General features: G+C 42.3%; 1 protein-coding gene across 3 annotated transcripts in view; it reads left to right on the top strand.

Moving 5' to 3' along the window:
• The first annotated feature begins 3,943 nt into the window (after nucleotides 1–3,943).
• diaph2.L (diaphanous related formin 2 L homeolog) overlaps nucleotides 3,944–13,732 on the top strand; it is a 774,648-nt gene continuing 764,859 nt past the window's right edge. For all 3 annotated transcript variants that reach the window (XM_041572752.1, XM_041572751.1, XM_018229885.2), the window contains exon 1: nucleotides 3,944–4,790. In XM_041572752.1, the coding sequence (XP_041428686.1) occupies nucleotides 4,662–4,790 (129 nt within the window). In that variant the 5' untranslated portion in view covers nucleotides 3,944–4,661. The remainder of the gene's footprint in view (nucleotides 4,791–13,732) is intronic.

The raw sequence follows: 13,732 nt of genomic DNA, 5'->3' as shown, positions 1-13,732 counted from the left end.
CCAATATGCCTGAGGAAGAAGGTCTTGGATCTCCGAGGCAGGAGATAAAGAACACACACCATTGGAAGGGAGGATGCATTGGGACAGACAAAAGTTAGAAAGAAAGGTTACTTCGCCAGTTGCCCAGTTGATAGACGGATTGTGTTTCTGCAACCAAGGCAATCCCAGGATGACAGGGAATAAAGGAGAAGAAACCACATCAAAGTTCATGAGTTCAGCATGCCCTTTATTAAGCAAAACAAAAAGAGAGATAGTCTCTTGCACCACAGGGCCAGAAGTAATCAGAGAACCATCTGCCACACGAAGAGCTATAGGATTCTTCTTGGACTGGAGCGGAATCTGGAATTGTAGTGCTACTTTATTGTCCAAGAAACACCCGCTTGCCCCAGAGTCAAGAATTGGAGTTCGACCCTCTTGTCTCCCCATGTAAAGATAAAGAAACTGTCAGGAGAGGCACAGGAACATGACCCCCAGAAAAGTCCTTTTCAAAAATCCTTTTACCCGTTGGGCGGGTCGGACAACCCCGAAGCAGCTGACCAGCTTGTCCGCAATAGAGGCAGAGGTTAAGTCTACGACGTCTAATACGCTCCTCTGGTGTTAATGCAGACCTAATAGCACCAATCTGCATAGGCTCTGGAGCTACATTGAAGGTGGACGAAGAGGCAACTGGAGAACTTGTGGAGGCCATTCGGACAGGAGGAGGAGCGGAAGGCAACAACCACGTCTGAGGGAAAAGACCTGCTTTCTCAGCCTTCTCTTCTTCCCGGCGTTCGCTGAGCCTCTGGTCTAATTGGATTGAAACTATCAGGGATGCCAGTGCGAGCCAACTCGTTTTTTTAGCTCAGACGAAAGTCCAAAACGGTATTGGTTCTTTAAGGCTGCTGGGTTCCATTCGGTATCATCCGCCCATTGCCGAAATTCCAGCGTATAATCTTCCGTTCCCTTGCTTCAAAGCACGCAGTGCGGCTTCAGCAGTGGTAGCTCTGTGAGGATCATCGAAGATAACTGCCATAGCATCGAAAAAGGAATCAACTGTGGCCAGTACAGGACTTTGACGATCCATGAGACGGAAAGCCCAGGTCTGTGGTTCGCCCGTGAGGAATGACATGATAACCCCAACCAGGATTTGTTCAGAGGGATACGTGTGGGGTTTAAGTGAAAATAGCAGCTTACAGTTGCTCCTGAAATTCCGGAACACCTTTCGATCACCAGCGAACTTTTCCGGAAAGGCCACTTTGGGTTCGGAGATTTCCGAGGTGATCACCTGAACCTCCATTGGAGCTGGAGGAGGAGCAGCCGGAGAAGGAAGAGCAGCTGGCGGATGGGCTCTGATATGTTCCTGCAACTGCGAGTAGCCACTTTGCAGCTCCCGAACAGCTTGTGTAAGAGAGGACAGCTGTTGGGTTAAAACGGCAAATGGAGACGCTCCTTCAGCTGGATCCATCTTAGGGCCTGGTTATACTGTCAAGCTTACCAGTATAATCCAGTCGTAGAAGGAGCAGGAGCCGTAGATAGTGAACCCACAAGCGCCTCACACAACCGCTACCCACCTGGAGTGGAACAGGGAGCAGGGTTGTGGAGAGTAGCCAATGAGACGATCAGCGGGGTACAAAGGATTAGGCAAAGTCGTAGTCAGGAAGTCCGAGGTCAAAAGGCAGGCAGCGAGATTCGTAATCGACGAGACAGGCCGAAGAGTCGAGACAGGCAGAAGAAATCGTAGTCCGGGAACAGGCAATGGTCAACAACAGGAATTCAAGAATATGGAGACGCTAGGGTTTCAGTCAAACAACCTAATAACCAGGAAACGCATCACAGTCTGGATTTGGTTTAAGTACTGTTACTTTGGCGCCAAACTGGCGTCATTACGCTGGCGTCGCGGAACTGACGCCAGCGCGTCCATCTCAGGCGTTTTTGCCTGTGTCCTTGCGTCAGCGACCGTCGCCAGCACCTCCGCACCCGGCGCGCATTAGCGCGCCCGCGCCTGCGCCGAACAGGACGCATGCGTAATTCCTCACACCCGTGTTATGTTCCTGGACTGTTGAACTATAACCCTGTTATAGACCCACCCACAGAAGTGCCGCTGGAATACTCACAGTAACTTTCCCTCCTGCTGAATTGCCTAGAAACTGCAGGCAGAGCCGGGCCAGGCCGGCCAGGCGCCCTAGGCAACTTGGCTGGCCCCAGCGCCGACTTGGTGCACGCATGCACAAACATACACGCTCGTGCGTGAATGGACATTGGCGCGCATGTCATTAACAGACGCTGGCGCACATGTGTGAACAGATGTTGGCGCGCATGCGCAAAAGGACGCTGGCGCGCATGCGTGAACGGATGATTGAGCGCATGCGCGAACAGACGCTGGCACGCATGCGTGAGTGTACGCTGAAGTGCATAAGTCAATGGACGAGCTGACAGTCTAGAGAGCAGAGAGGGGACCGGACTAGGGGTAGGCAGGCGGCAGAGAAGGTACGTGCCTGGCGCCCTCCCAGCTTTGCGCCCTAGGCACGTGCCTACTCTGCCTACCCCTAGTTCCGGCCCTGACTGCAGGTGAACCTTATAAGGGACTCTATGTAGAGAGACTATAAATTAATTACAGGGGAAGTTACTCCCATACTCCGCTTGTGGCCTAAAGAGGACTGGTGGCCCAGGTTTACTAAGTAACTGTTATTTGGATGTGAGACTGTTGCCTGGGGCCATGTGATGCCTAAAGGGACTAGGCCACAAATCCAAAATAAGTTTAGCAGTTGCCATATGCATAAAGGGATTGCTTACAATTAAAGTTTGGTTATACTGCTACCTGTGTGTGTGCTTTTATGTGCCCTAAACCAGTCCAGGGCTTTGGGACATCACACCCGTCACTCCATGTGCTGATACAGTGAAAGAGGAGGTACATCACACCCGTCACTCCATGTGCTGATACAGTGAAAGAGGAGGTACAACTCCCTGTCACCCCTCCTTATATTAACTCCCTGCTCTGCTACCCTTCCCCCCACTCACTCCCAACCTAAGCCTGTCCCCCCTCTACCTTCCTAACCTGCGCAAGGCCTCCCAGGCCCCCACCTTTACCCTATCGGCTCCATTCTGGTTTCAGTTAACTAACTGAAAGGGATTGTTCACCTTCCAAACACTTTTTTCACTTCAGTTGTTTCAGATTGTTCCCCAAAAAACAAAGACTTTTTTCAATTACTTTCCATTATTTATTTTTTACTGTTTTTCCAAAATCTAAGTTTAAAGTTGAATATTCCTGTCTCTGGTGTTTCAGTCTGGCAGCTCAGTAATGCAGATGCAGGTTACAATATTGCAACATTTGATACATTTCTCAGGAGTATCTACGGAACATTAGCAACTATTGTATTAACTATTACAGCTGCCTGTAACGAAACCCAGAGATTCTGCTCAGCAAGGACAAAGATAACACATGTATCAACTAAATGTATCAATTTAGAACAGTTTACAGGGTCAGTGACCCCCCCTCCCAGAGCTGCCTTAGAAGGTGAAAAATAACACTTTACACTTCAATATTTAGAAAAACGGTGACAAATACAAAGTGATTGGAAAATTAGTTATATCTGGTGATCTATCTGAAAACAACTAGCTGTTTGAAGGTGAACAACCCTCCAAGGCTGCTATAGTAGGAATCTAAGTTACAATTATTGTGAATAACCAAAGTAATCTTCTATTTAATGTTTATCCTACCATCTAACATGCTAGTATTAAAATGAAGAGAAATGTGTCTTTGTTCTTGAAAGTTCTTTGTAATTTTGCATAACACAGCGTTATATTAAAAACGTCTGATGTATTAATCCTAAAGATTCTGTTTAGCATCTTTTTCTGATTTTGTAGAAAAGCTGACTTCCTGGTGTGACTTCTGCCCACAGGGGGTGTTGGGAGCCGTAGTCATAGTTAGAGAGTAAAAGTTTACAGGACAATGCATACGAACATTGCTATTAATAGATTTTAAATGTATGTTATGGTGTGGGGTGAGTTTCCAATGTAAAGCAAGAAGCCTGTGACAGTGTTTATGTGCCTGCATTCTCCTCATAGTTACTTAGTGACAGGCAGCAGCTCCACACTGCACATTCAGTAGGGGAGACATTTAGAAGATTACAAAGTATCAGAGGGGGGAAAGACAGAATATCCGGCTTTTCACAGAGCAGAGTGCAGCCATGAGACAGGATGTGAAGGAGGTAGCGTTCAGCTGAACAGCCCAGTTTCTATCACTACAAACATGTGGGCTTGATCGGCCCTTGATTGTTCCAGCCTAGAGAGCTTCATTTCCTGCTTGGGGAGGGAGTGGAGAGAGAAATCCTTCCAGCTTGCCTTAAAGGGAGACTAACTAAAAGAGAGAAAAAAGGCACTCTGCTCTCCTGTGCTAGGGGTGTCAGGGAAATCCAATACACAGCTTTACTAAGCGGTGGACGAGAGACAACAATTTGCCAAACATTAGCTGAGTGCCATGCTGAGCCTGTAAAGGAGCTCTTGCAGCAACACTGTACACAAGGGAGGGAGCTGAGCACTCTACCATTATTAATAAAGAGATAACAAGGAGGTTTTTTTTTCCACTGCACCCCCTCCCCTCCCTGGAGGATTAAACGGTGGGCTGGGAGTGGGTGACAGGATCAGGGATCTGACAGGTGGATTTCTGTGGATTTCTTTTAAAAATGGAGAACCAGCAAGCAGCAGCTGTAGGGGGGGAGGACTCCCCAGGCAAGAACGCTGAAGTGACCGGCAGCAAGAATTCAAAAAGAAAAGCCATTGACCCGGACGAGGGCAAAAATAAACCGAAGCTGGTGAGTTGCAGTTTAATTGATTTTCCCCGCTCACACCCAACTCGTGTTTGTCCTCCCAGTGATTACAGTGGGATAGGATTGTGGCAGCAGTCAGTTTCCATGCCGACGGGCAAGCCCCTGTTAAGAGGAGGCCTGGGTGGCAGTGGCTGGTAGTCAGTGTGACTGTTTATTCCTTTCTCAAGCCCCTGTGCTTTCTTTTCCTAGGTGATGCTGGGAGAGGGGAGGAGATGTCTACCCAACCATAGAGAAGGAGGGGTGATTGGGGAGATGAAGCAGGAGGGGAATGAATGAAATGAACACAGTACACTGACTGTGTGTGTGTGTATTGGGCTGCCTGCTATTCTCATGATCTGCTCATAAGATGCTTCTGTTTGAGGCACCTGTCTGGGTTACTGTCATTTTTAGCCTGTCACAGTAACTGCTTCTACCTGCCTGAGGACTGGCTAAACACGTAATGAGCCTACTCTTGTCTGCATGAATATGTTATGCATAGGTAACACACAAAAACCAACAGACCGGTACACACACATCAACACACACAAACCAACACACCAGCACACACCAACATGCACAAACCAACACACCAGCACACACCAACATGCACAAACCAACACACCGGCACACACACAAACCAACACACACCAACATGCACAAACCAACACACCAGGACACACACCAACACACACAAACCAACACAAATGTCTATGATGGTTTTCAAAGATTTATAACACACACAAACCAACAAAAACTGTTGCAAAAAATGCACCATACATCACCAAATATTGTGGCTTTCCATTCTATTGAGATGCTGCTATATTGCAATTTACAATAGTCTCTATATAGTCTCTATATTATTTATCTATCTATCTATCTATCTATCTATCTATCTATCTATCTATCTATCTATCTATCATCTATCTATCATCAATATATCTATCTAGCTATCTATCATCTCTATCTGCTATGTATCTTTCTGCTTTCCTTTCCTAGCCTTTCCTTATACACATAACTTATGTACAATTCTGACTAATTTCCCCATGGTTCTGGAACAACTGCTTTCTACATTTTTCACTTTCATATTACAGCACGTGGTTGCTTTATAAATTCTTGTGACTTCTGATTGCTGTTTTAGTTTGTAGCTTACGGACCTGGACTATTCATATATATATATATATATATATATATATATATATATATATATATATATATATATATATATATATATAAAATGCTTTCATTTCTGTATTTATTTTGGTATATATAGAAATAGACTCGTTAAACTCTCACATTGTTTTGTAGAGGCCCCTAGGTATTCAAAAGTATAGGTTGAAGTTTGTGGTTAAAGGAAAGGTTAAAACTAAGTAAGCCTTATCAGAAAGGTCCATCAAAATATACCAGTAAACCCCAAAAGTAGTGCTGCTCTGAGTCCCCTGTCAAAAGAAACACTGCATTTCTTTCCTTCTATTGTGTACACATGGGCTTCTGTATCAGACTTCCTGCCTTCAGCTTAAACCTCATTGCCCTGGGCAAGAGCATGCTCAGTTTGCTCCTCTTCCCCCACCCCCCTCCCTTCTCTACTGTAATCTGAGCCCAGAGCAGAGAGAGACTCAGGCAGGAAGTGATGTCATACCATGTTAATACTGCAGCTCCTATCCTAAACAAACAGAGAGTTTCTAGAGCTTTTTACTCAGGTATGGTAAAACATTCTACAGAATAAATATAGCATTCTAGCTTGCACTATTGCAGCTAATCTATTGGCAATAAAATGCCTCCGTAGCTTTCCTTCTCCTTTAAGGGAAACAGCTTTCCTGTAAAACTGACCATAAAGTAGCATTTGTAACCTTTATATACCTCAGCACAAGTATAAAAATGAAGCTAGGTAATTTACAAGACCCCGAATCAGGAACCGGGGCAATTGTGTGGAATAGTAAACAATGTACATGTTATATGTATATACGGTACATGTGCAGGTAACATGTACATTGTTTACTATTCTACACAATTGCCCCAGTTCCTGATTCAAGGTCTTGAAAATTAGTCAGGCTTCAAAGCAGATTATGGGCATGCCTGTGTGTAGCTGTACAAGGCCAGCACAGATCAGTCTAAATCCTATTTATTGTGTATTTGCTTCCATACTTCTTCCTGCACAACCATGATGTTGAATACAAGTTATTATCAATTGACAACAGCAGTCCTATTATAACATTCTTACTAAACTGCTAGAATGATTTATTTGATTTCCCGAAGTAATAACTTGCGTCAGACATAATAAAATAAAGGGACAATTAGTAGAAACAATGTGTGAACTGTAACACTGGCCATTTTCTTAGAGAAGACACAAGCGTCGGCAGGTGTGTCAGTCACACAGTCGCTTTTCTCTCAAGTTTCCCCCTTCAGACACAAACTTTTTGGTTTGAAAACGGTTCTGCTTATTTTAGAGTCTCCAATGTGGATAACAGTCCCCTTGAGAAATGCTGTTTGAGGTATGTTTGGTATGTTCAACAAAGGCTGTCAAGCTTGAGCTCATGCATAAATAAAGGCACGTGATCCAGAAAACTGCATTTTGGATATCCTACCTGCTGCTTTCAGCCCTGTCATTTAGTGTTGAGACAGACTACAACTTTGTAGCTTTTGTTAACTTGTGGCACTCCAGCTCTTTTTAAATTCCAACTTCCATCACCCTCTACTAGCCAATTGGCTATTAGATATTTAATAGGTGTAACAGGTATTTTCTCTGCAGTTATATGAATATATGGGAACTGCTGATCAATGACAATAGGCCTATACACCACCATGTGAGATGTGACTTTAACAATCATTGGGTATTTAAAAGACAATTAGAGGATTAGCACAGAAATATGTGACATTTTAGTGTTAATTAACACTGTGCATATTTGCATGTGCAGCTATTTAGTGATTACCTTTATTCAGCCTGTCGCAAGTAAAATATGAAAGCAAATCCTTGAAGCAAAGGTAGGCAAATTACATAAATAATTGTATTACATTCACCAGTTATTTCCCAAATACAATTTAATGGTTGTTATTTTGTTTTCTGAAAGCTAAATGTGCATTTTAAGATTTGCCTTGCTTTCATCAGTTTTTGGTACTGTGTAGAACTGAGGCAGTGTTCCTGATAATTTGTTGGTGTTGTTGCCATGCTCAGGCCTACTACAGGGAAAGACAATTAGCCTTGCATCTTACAGCATTACTGGGGTAGTCCCCTTTTATTTGGCAACTATCTAATGAAATGCACAGCATGGTGATATCCCCACCCAATGTTCATGTGGGAGTCCCTGCTTGCTGTCAGGTTCCTAGTCTGCGTGGTACAATAGCATGTCTGATTATGTGCAGAATGTATACCTTGGAGGGACTAATACAATACTAGATTTAATTTCACTTAAAGGCTCCCAGACAGAAAGATCACCCAACCATTCATGATCTCTACATAAAAAGCCAAATTGCTGCCTTGCAGAATTGGGGTCCTAAAATCACTTCCTACATGCAAGCCATTTTATCTGCAAGAGATTGCCTGTTTTTATGTTTTTGGACGGTAGAAAGAAAGTCATACATTACAGACATGGAGAGAACATGCAAAGTAAGCTTCTGATGAATTCGGCCTTTGTACATGTGAATGTGATAGGAAACTGTTACTGCACAAATTTGACTACTGTTTCTTTGTTATTGATAGCAAGCCATCAGTAGCTATCATTTACTGGTCAGCTCTTTGAAAACAAACTTTTGATTGACTGCTATGGGTAGCTAAACAATAGGCAAACCTTTTATTACATTACCATGTTTGATTGTAAGCACCAGTGGGGCAGTGATTAATGATCTAACTAGATTCGAAAAAAATGCTGTTCGTGCCATATAAATTAAGGATAATACTAATGAATCTTTTTGCAATTGAGGTCAGGTAATGCATGTAACTGGTTGCCTTGAAGGCTCTGTGTGACAAGCAAGCTACCTTTATAAGTACTTTGACAAATGAAATCACCTCCTTAGAGCAGAACCCTTGTGTAGTATAGGGTAGACGATAGGTAAATAGGTAGGTATTATAGAAAGGCACAGTGTTGGACTGGGGGCCTCCCACCCTAATTACCCCCCGCTGCACACACACATACTAGGGTTGCCACCTTTTTAAAATATTATTACTGGCGAGTGGGGGTGGTGACACACCAGGAGACGGGGCGATGACGTAAAGGGGTGGGATGATGACGGTGAGGGGCAGGGGCGATGACATCAGTAGACGTCCCAGAGAGTCTTTGGGAAGGATTAAGAGTAAGAGACTGGTAAATTTTTACTGGATGAGGGGCTTAAGGGGATGAGGGCTTAAGGGGGTGAATCTGGGGTGGGCCAGGGCCAGGGGCTGCACTTTGGGGTATTACAAATTTTTTAGCAACTACATTGCCGGTAAATTTGCAATACTTTCCCAGCCCTGGTAGGTGTTTTCACGGCCTGGTGGCACCCCTAACACATACCTTACATGTAATGTGATCATACATGCAGAGGGAGCACCACAATCATGTGTGCGGGGAGGGGGGTGCCGCGATCAGCGTTCATAGGATGCAGTTTCCAGATGAAGAAGTGGACTTGGCTTGGTGGGGACCCAGCTGATTTTTTACTAGTCTCCCTCTGTCCCAGTCTGACCCTGGAAAGGCAGATCAGGAGCAATCGAGCTATTCTGGCTATAAAATCTCTTCTTCTGTAAATAAAGATCATGTGTCGCCCTTCTATGCATGGCTTTGTGTTCTGTTTTATTGTATTTTACCCCAAACTTGATATATGATTCTTGACTTCTATCCACCACTGCTGCACCAAATTGAATTTTTTGAATGTCATATACACTTCCTCATGACCAAGATATGACAAGCATAGGAAAAGTTACCTTCATACAATGGTTGAGTTAATGTAATGGCCGAATTAATGCAATGGTTGAATTAATGCAATGGTTGAATTATAATTATAATGGTCTAGAAACCAGTGTGAATTTTTTTGGAGATTCAGCTCAACGGATAACAGAATTGCAGGAAAACTGCTTTCACTACTATTTGAGGCTATAGTTAGAACTAGGCTATAGCAACATTGTAAAGTAAATATCACCTCTGTCCTTACCTTTGACATATTCTGTCATCAAAAGCCCTTTGTGTTGGTTTAAGCAGATCAAAGCTTTCCTAGTCGATACAAATAAACGTGCAGAGATTCTATACACAAACTCTCACTTTTTAGTACAACATTGTTCAATATACTATATGAAGAAGGGTGCAAATAAAATCTATCTGGAGTCTTTTTATTCTTATCTTACAGTTCTAGCCTTATGTTGGCTGTAATGTTTTATTTTCTATATGTATTTATGGATTTGTTCTTTGGTCAATAACTTGGCAGATAATTAGAGATTGCCCCAGTTAGTTTTCTCAATTATTTGATGCATTTGTTTCTATTAGTGATGAGCAGATTTTTTTGCCAGCCATGGATTCACGTTGAAATTCCAAATTTCGCATCTGCAAACCTTTTCGTGAAAATTTGACGCAACAAAAAAGTTGCCACAAGTAAAAAACGCCCGTTGACTTTAATGCATTTTGACAAAAAAGTCACAGAGACAAAAAAAGTTGCCACAAGAAAAGACTCCCATTGGCTTTAATGCATTTGGAAAGAGAAAAATTGTCGTTCATTTTTTGCTGTTTTGCAAAATTTTTTGCAGTTTCGCAACAGAGACAGATTCACTCATCACTAGTTTCTACAAATCCGTGCAACATGTCAGGCAGAAAATAACAGAAGATATTTTAATAATTGCATGAAAGTATGCTCATGCAATATTTAGTTTTACGGTATCTCCTTTTATAGGCCATGAAAGCGGTTTTGCAGTTGTTTCGCCATCTAAACAAACACACATGCTTCGATAATTTTTCAATTTTAACCACGGGTCCTTGGCATGTCCACAAAATGTTGATTGGGATTTTTATACAGCAGATAAGGGTCTTTGGAAGACGATAGCATTTTGAAGGAAATAATAGCACAGAACTAATACGACAGCAGTCTCTTTTTAGAAGCTAGGATTGTTAGAGTAGTTTGGACCCCAACAACCAGATTGCTAAAACTGCAAACTGTAAAAATGCTGAATAAAAAGCTAAATAACTCAAAAACCACAAATAGTAAAAAATAAAAACCAATTGTAAATTGCCTAAGACTATCACACTCATGTTAATTTAAAGGTGAACAACTTAGCTTCCACTTCAGGCCCTCTACTATTCATTTTCTATTTGGATTACAAAACTGCTCCCCAATAACTAGTTAAATAAATCCTGTAGCAACCATATAATAAATTTGAAGCCTGTGAGCTGCAGAACATTAAATTAAGATCAGTTAAATTTGTCCTGGATTTCTGCTGTCTACAATATTTCCATTGGATATATACTGTAAATGACAATTGAAAATCCTTGTTTCTTATGACTAAATGCATGGGAGACAGAGATATGTGAATCCTAATCTCATTCCTTAATTTTAAAGCAAGGAGCATCAAATGCATCAGTCTAAATTGTCACTTGGCCATCGAAGTTCTGTACTTAATAATTTCTCATTTCCCAGTAAACCTTGGCATTGGACAATTGGCAGAGTGCCTGGGTAAAAAAAAGCAGTACAATTGCAGTTTTCTTCCAATTTAGGACACTAAACACTTGCGCAGTTGAACTAGTATCCAACAAACTGGATACTAATAAGGCTATGCCAAATAAAGCTGCCAAACCATTGCTCATTCCTGGATATAGCGCTGTAAAGCTTGTGGCTATTTATGTCACAATGTGAACTGAATCCCATCCAATCCATTCTTAGCTTCAGTTGAAAAGGCTGGAATCAGTGGTATGTAATATTAAACCTTCAGTGATATCATAAAGCTACTGTTAGGCCAATCAGAATCCAGTTATCAACAGATTAATACTTTATTTAACAACGGTATTCTATAGAATGTACTGCAATAAAACTAAAAAGACAGTTCTTGTTCACAGTTTACACTTCTGGACCTGTACTTCATAATTATCTATATTTCATGTTTTATGTCAGGGTTTATGTAGTGCTTGAGCCACAAATGGATTCTGGGTCAATATATATTGACATTACAGTTTATAGGGATTTCTCAAAGTGAGTTTGTTTCTGGTTTCTACTTAATTCCCATTCATGGGAAAGCAAAAGTTCACACTCTCACCACCCAGCTAACCAATTTTTTGTGGAAAAAAAAACATAACAAGGCTATGGAAAATATCCGGCATCTATGTCAAATTAAATATATATGTATCCACAAGTTCATGTTGTCATATTTGTGTAATGAGAGTTGCACACAGATAACGAATGCAAGTTTCAACAATTCCTGCTATTCTTCTTTCAAATTACTAACTGACAGGACCCAAACTTACCTTCTGTTTCTCTTGAGATACACTTGTCTTGCCAATCAGACTATTTTGGAGCATCTATATCGCCTTGAGAATGAGAATACTGATTTGCCACCACATTTGGAACAGATGGATATACCAGGCATAAACGGACATGGTGTCATGCCAGATGGCAGAGCCAAGGAGCTTTGGCAAGGGTGGCACGCTGCACCTCCCATAACACCAGTGCTGTCCAACTGGCGGCCCCTTGTGTGGCCCTCCATTTAAATCTGGTTGCTTTGATTGCTTACCTTTGTGTGAATTTCTAAAGGTAGCGGAGTTTAGATTAACTGTCTCCTGTGTTGTTCACAACTCATTAAGGATGATCAACTTTTTTCACAGAGGTTCACCGTGAAAATGACGGCCATAAACTCCAATGGGAGAAGAAAAAATGTTGCGTGTCAAACAAAAATTGCCGCATGTCAAACAAAGAATTTGTCGCCCATAGATTTTAATGCATTTTGGAAAATTTTTGCGAATTTTTGGCAAAGCAAAATGAGTCAAATTTGCCCATCCCTACATATTCAGGCTGTTAAAGCCCTGCATTGTTCACACTTGTAATCCCAGGTATAGTTCACACCTTTCAAACCCTGTATTGTTCACACTTGTAAAGACCTGCATTGTTCACACCACAGACTGTGTGTGTCATACTTTGTCTGTGTGTGCCATAATCTACTTGATTTACTCTGCCTGTATGTGCCATACTCTGACTGCCTTACGCTGAGTGTGTGAGTGGCATATTGTGCCTGCCCTATGCTCCCTGTGTGTGCCATATTCTGACTGCCCTATGCTAAGTGTGTGCCATATTGTGCCTGCCCTATGTAGCCTGTGTGAGCCATACTCTGTCTGCTCTGCCTGTATGAGGCATACTCTGCTTGTAGGAGGTGGATCTTGTGGGAGTTTGTTAATATTTGGAAATACTTAGATGGTCTTCAAGGTGTTTAATCATGTTCTGGGGGGTGCTGTGGTATCCGCAGAGTAGGAGGAGGCATATGGATTTAAGGGTATGTATGAATATGACTGTTTTCACATGAGTGATGGGTGAATCCCTGCAGTAAACACCAACCATTTAGTTTTTTGTGTGCTGACACAATTAATTTTTTTAATAACATGGGTGTGGGTTAAAATGGGGATGGTTTAAAAAAGGGGGATGGTCAGCAAGCTTCTATTATTGGCCCTCCACCGCATAGACCAGAAAAGTTCCGGCCCTTGGTACCACAGAAGTTGGACAACACTGCACTACACCATTGCGCCTGCCTAAAACAGTGATAAGTGTTGACCAGCTAATGTAGGAAGGGTATGGAGAGACAAAGAGCTGTTCTAATACATCACCCATAATGTAGCACACTTTTTATATAGTTATAATTTGGACACTAAACAAAATAGAAATGCCTTACAGTTCTGACTAGCATTACATACCATCAATTGCCCTACATAGCTAGCGAGCTGAACTACAGAAGCCTGCACTTCCCGATTGGTCATATCTCTGACTCATATCATTCCAATGTAAAATGCTAGATGGTT

The sequence above is a fragment of the Xenopus laevis genome, chromosome 8L (genome assembly GCF_017654675.1).
Source record: "Xenopus laevis strain J_2021 chromosome 8L, Xenopus_laevis_v10.1, whole genome shotgun sequence".
NCBI lineage: Eukaryota > Metazoa > Chordata > Amphibia > Anura > Pipidae > Xenopus > Xenopus laevis.
The sequence above is the reverse complement of the archived record's forward strand: the minus strand, read 5'-3'. Positions and strand labels throughout refer to the sequence as shown.